A 4,863-nucleotide genomic window follows, 5' to 3' on the forward strand; every position below is an offset into this window, starting at 1 on the left:
TGAGATGGCCTTCAAAAGAATGTCTGAAAGTCTGCAAGTGTTCACAAGGCCATCATCTCCAAACTCATCAAAGAATAAATCTCTCCCAAGAAACCCATTTGGTTTAAAAATACTAAAGTGGATATCTGATCAAAAGACCCACGTATTGACTCTGGTCAGAACCAATGGTGAAGTGAAGTACATATCAAGGAAAGAAGCACTAGGCCTTAGTGTTGAACATTTGCAGGATCTCCTTGAACTTACACTGTGTAGGGATGAAGATGATCTAAGTTCCAAGGAATTTGAAGCTGAATTTAAAAGACAAGCTAAGGAACTTTTGGTGAGAAATAAAGGTCCTGAATAATGAAGGGTTTTGGCATTATCTGTTCCAGGGGGAGATTGTTAGGATTGAACCCTACCAGAGGAACAGATAATGTAAAGCCAAAACCAGATCACATCAGTGGACTAACAATAAGTAGCAGTCTACACTTTGCTCTCCCCTTGAATGTGGCTCAAACATCTGATATGCTCCAAAGTACTGCCTATATCAACATCTGCTGACCTACAACTGCTGATCAACACAAGGACTGATGAAGACTAAAAGCCCTGCTGTTCAATCTGCTGCCTTGAGTCAAGCACTGCTGCTCATGACAAGTACTGCTAGGTTCACAGCAGTGGAATGATGCAGCAGCATATCTATTCATCTTATGTAAACTTTATACACTATCAGTAGTTAGCAAAGCAGTAGCTGTATAGATCAGTAGATAGAGTTTGTTAGGTTGTTAGATGTCGCTTTCATGGTGACGTCAGCTGAGATGCTTCAGTGGTTTGGATTGTCTATAAATGTAACAGTACTCTGTACTGTTACATTTGATCGTTTTGAGTGAGTCTTTCTCCTCAATTCAATCCTTTCATCTTATACAACCAACCTTGGGGCATCAGGATGAGGGGGAGCGTAGTATTGTAAGCATGCTTGTAATCTTTTGATTTTCATTGTAATCATTCAACTTAATGAGAAAGCATGGGTTTATCAAACTATTCTCTTCTCTGATTATGTTTATAAAGTTTGTATTCATTTCCGCTGCACTTTACATTGTTTTATATCCATTGACTTGTCAAATTCTTACAAACAAGCATAATCATGACAGCCTCCGATCCTAACATAGGAGTTCAAATATCTTGCTTTGAATTCATCATCCATGGTGCTTACATCAAGTATTCCCTGTTTTTCCTTTAGTCCGATTTCCTCTTCCTTTGTCAAGCCGCTCATATCATTCACGGAATTAATAACCGGTGTTGAGAACATTGGAAAGATTTTGCAAGTGTCACCTGACTTGTTAACGGTGTAACCTTGCAACGTTAATTGGTCCAAACTCAACACGTTCTGGTCTAATTCCGGTGAGTAGAATACACTTTGTATTCTCATTGTTTCATTTCTTGATTTTATTTCTACCGCCCCAACCCCTCGAGTAAACAAGAAATTGTTTTCCCCAGATCTTGTGTCAACCCCAATGATGTGTTTAATGCGTTTAAACACATTCAAATTTCTAGCAATATGATGTGAAAATACAGAACTACGTACCAGATGTCGCCCCATTGGCCTCCTTCGGTACCGATAACAATCATCTCTTACTGATCATTTATCACTCCTTGTTTTTGTATTCCTACGTTCACCGCCTGATGAATCAGTTGGGTTGCTTCGTCGTTTTCTTTCGCCTTGCAAGAATAAATCCGGTGCCCTGGTTGGTGACAGTAATAACAGAGTCTCACTCGAGGAATTCGTTTCTCTTTATCATTCTCTTCGTCCGTGCATTGTTGACACGGTAACAGGGTTGAAGTGGGTTTGATTTCTGTCTTCCTTCCTAACGATGCTCTGATACCACTATGTTGGGAATCAGACTTCATATTTGCAACGGAAGATTGAGACATGGATGCATTCATGTTCATGGTTGAACCGAATTAAATGTTCAGAAAGATATGAATGCAGGAAGTACAAACAGAATACAATTGGACAATTCGGGTATAACTGAATATGTCTTGATACCGGAAGATATTACCGGGAATCAGACTTATATACTTCATCATTTTGGCGGTTAAGAATGGCGGGAATAACTGCCTTGCAGTTTGAATTGTACTCGCTTATCTAATCCGCTTATCGTTCATACATAGGCAATCATAATATCGAATAATGTACATGTTCTAATACTTATACATAATATAACATAATAAAGTTTAATAAACATCTCTAACAAAATCAACACAACGTACCAATCCATATTTTAGCTGTGAACACAAGTTTACCTGGTCTTCTTTTACAGGAAGTTGAACTCGACAACAACACATATACTCAAGACAGTTCATTGATTTATATTTTAATTTTAAAAGTTTACACATTATACATTATCAACTTTTAAAATAAATTAGTAAAAACATAGAAAGTAAAACCACTGAAAACTCACAATTTCAATGGTCAAGAAAATTATAAAAACAGTCTTGACAAAGTTACATTGACAGAAAAATAAAGATTTGTGTGTATATATAAAGTATGTGAACATATTTAGTACTGGTCCTCTTCCGGTGGTTTCTCCTCCTCCGGTGGTGGTTCTGGTTGGCTATCGTCCTCCGCTTCGCCTTCTCCTCCTCCTCCTCCTCCATCTCCATCACCTTCCTCTTGTGTTGGTGGCTGCTCAGGTGCAACGTCTTCCTCCGCCTTTGTGTTGCTCTTTTTGTTGGCGGCCTCGAGGACATGAGAGTAGTTTCCTTTCTCCATGAAGAGTTGAGCAAAATGGTGTTTGCAGTAAAGAATACCATTAAGGGCAGCATATGATGAGTGTGTAAGAGGGCAACCTCCATGAGCACATTTGAAGCATAATTTGTGGTACGGTTCTCCTTCCATCGTTATCTGTAATATTAGGGAGAATATATTAGCTACTGTTTCTCGTTATATCATTATTTTTTTTGAACTGCAAGTTTGGATCGCTGGCGGACCACTGGAGTATATCATAATTGTTGTAACATATAATTTGATTAGGTTTCCTTTGTAATTATACTCGTTGTATTCTATATATAGTTTACATAAACGTTAACTTAAAAGCATGCAAAATAATGAGTGACATAATGTCTTTAGTCGCATGGGCGGAACTAGAAGGGGTACGGGGTCTGCTGACCCTCCAACTGACTAAACTTTCTATTGATAAAGGTATTAAACGTCATCGCTTTCCTATAGTATGATTAAATTGTTGTTGATAGAGTAGTTTAAGCGAATATAAAAAACTTCTTGTATACGCGATTGTATAGTCTATGTAATAATAATCATGGTACTAACCTTTTCCAGGGGGTAGACAGTTTTGTTACATTGTCTACATTTGTCTTGGGTACCAGAGAACATAGAAGAAAGTTTGTTTGGAGCTCTTGACTGCTGCATAGATTTAATGTCTAAATATTCATTTTAATCATAATCATATGTAGAATTTGATTGGTAATTCTGTTGAAAATATAACGGAATTATGTTATATATTGACATACCGCGCTTTCTCTATCTGGTTTCGTCGCTGCAAAAATTGGATACAAAAGGGAAAATCAAGAAAACTTATACTACACATAACCCTAAAATGTGAATAACAAGCTTTTCAAAATCATACACATGCACACACACATATATAGAGACCAGTTAACGTACATTACAGCTTAACGTATGACCAGTACGACAGGTAATTACGCACGTTCATTTCAAAATGACACACGTTATAAGCTAAAAAACCCAAATCACGCATGTTGAAAAACATTAATCATTCATGTTGCGAACATTAATCACGCATGTTATACCTATAATCACGCATGTTGTCGTACGTGATATACGTTAAGCCGTAATGTATTTTACACTTTTTCCATATATATATACACACACACATTGTGCATGACTGATGAGTGCATGCATGGTATATAATATTAATTAAAGATCTTACAATTACAAGTTTGGAAATTCTTGCTGAAATTCCCAGATTCTTTGAAGAGTTGTTCAAAGTGAGGCTTGCAGTAAAGAACACCATCCATGGATGAGTAGCTGCTCATCTGCAATTTATTTTCATCCATCAAAAACTATAAATTTTTTTGACTTTTGAAGGTCAAACCATCGCTTTTTTAACTTTAAATTGCCATGAAAATGTTTGTTTAACCTCCAAGATTTTGTTAACACGGATTAGTAATATGAAACATACAACATCTAGGAAACTTTTTACATTACAATCCGATATCGACCCATGTCAAATTTGGACTTCGAAAACGATAACTTTGAATTTTGAAAATAAACAATAACAAACAAGAAAATGCTGGTGATTTTAGATTGTTTGTTCATATTCTCTCCCACAAACATAAGGTAAAACGGGTGGAATCGTGACATGAAATTGCTCGAAATATTTAATTTCCATTGCAATAATAACTAGTGAAATCGATCAAAATAACGCGAAAGGAGAAAGATTTGAAGAAGATATAGGAAACAAACCGCGAGAGTGCCTTTGCAATGACTGCATTTAAAGCAAGCTTTATGATAAGTAGTCCCATCAACACTCAATAAATCAACAAAATAAACAGTCTTATCGCAAGCTTTGCATTTATCCAAAGTTCCTGTGAAAGACATTGTTTTTTCTTGTTTTTTTTTTTTTCTTATGCAAACATATGAATATTAACCAGAGGAAAAGTACCCAACAAAACTGGGTTCTGAAATAATAAATTAAATGAAGATCAAAGGAAAAAGAATGTGTTGAAAATTGATTTCATTTTAAAATTTTTATTTTTTTGGGGCAAGGGTTTGTTGACCAGATTTAGATTGAATTAATGAAATGCTAACACCTGGTTGGTGATCCTAATTGTTTTGAGGTTAGTAAC

The 4,863-nt window shown here is 36.1% G+C and overlaps 1 protein-coding gene across 1 annotated transcript; it reads right to left on the minus strand.

The window, feature by feature from the left end:
- Positions 1 to 2,477: 2,477 nt before the first annotated feature.
- Positions 2,478 to 4,618, minus strand: LOC110918111 (LIM domain-containing protein PLIM2b). Its single transcript, XM_022162484.2, has 5 exons — positions 4,481 to 4,618; positions 3,945 to 4,050; positions 3,505 to 3,530; positions 3,305 to 3,397; positions 2,478 to 2,881 (listed from the first exon to the last, which is right to left on the minus strand). Exons 1-5 carry the CDS (start codon positions 4,613 to 4,615, stop codon positions 2,537 to 2,539), a joined length of 705 nt encoding a protein of 234 aa, XP_022018176.1. The 5' UTR covers positions 4,616 to 4,618; the 3' UTR covers positions 2,478 to 2,536.
- Between the last annotated feature and the right edge of the window lie 245 nt (positions 4,619 to 4,863).

This window comes from Helianthus annuus, chromosome 16 (assembly GCF_002127325.2).
Source record: "Helianthus annuus cultivar XRQ/B chromosome 16, HanXRQr2.0-SUNRISE, whole genome shotgun sequence".
NCBI classification, from domain to species: domain Eukaryota; kingdom Viridiplantae; phylum Streptophyta; class Magnoliopsida; order Asterales; family Asteraceae; genus Helianthus; species Helianthus annuus.

Bases quoted from the DNA above. Each gene is read 5' to 3' on its own strand.
- LOC110918111 (XM_022162484.2), bottom strand. From the start codon at position 4,615: ATGTCTTTCACAGGAACTTTGGATAAATGCAAAGCTTGCGATAAGACT. The intron at 3,531-3,944 runs GTAAGATCTTTA...CAATTTTTGCAG, and splicing joins GAATTTCCAAACTTGTAATT to CGACGAAACCAGATAGAGAA. The intron at 3,398-3,504 runs GTATGTCAATAT...AAATCTATGCAG, and splicing joins AACCAGATAGAGAAAGCGCG to CAGTCAAGAGCTCCAAACAA.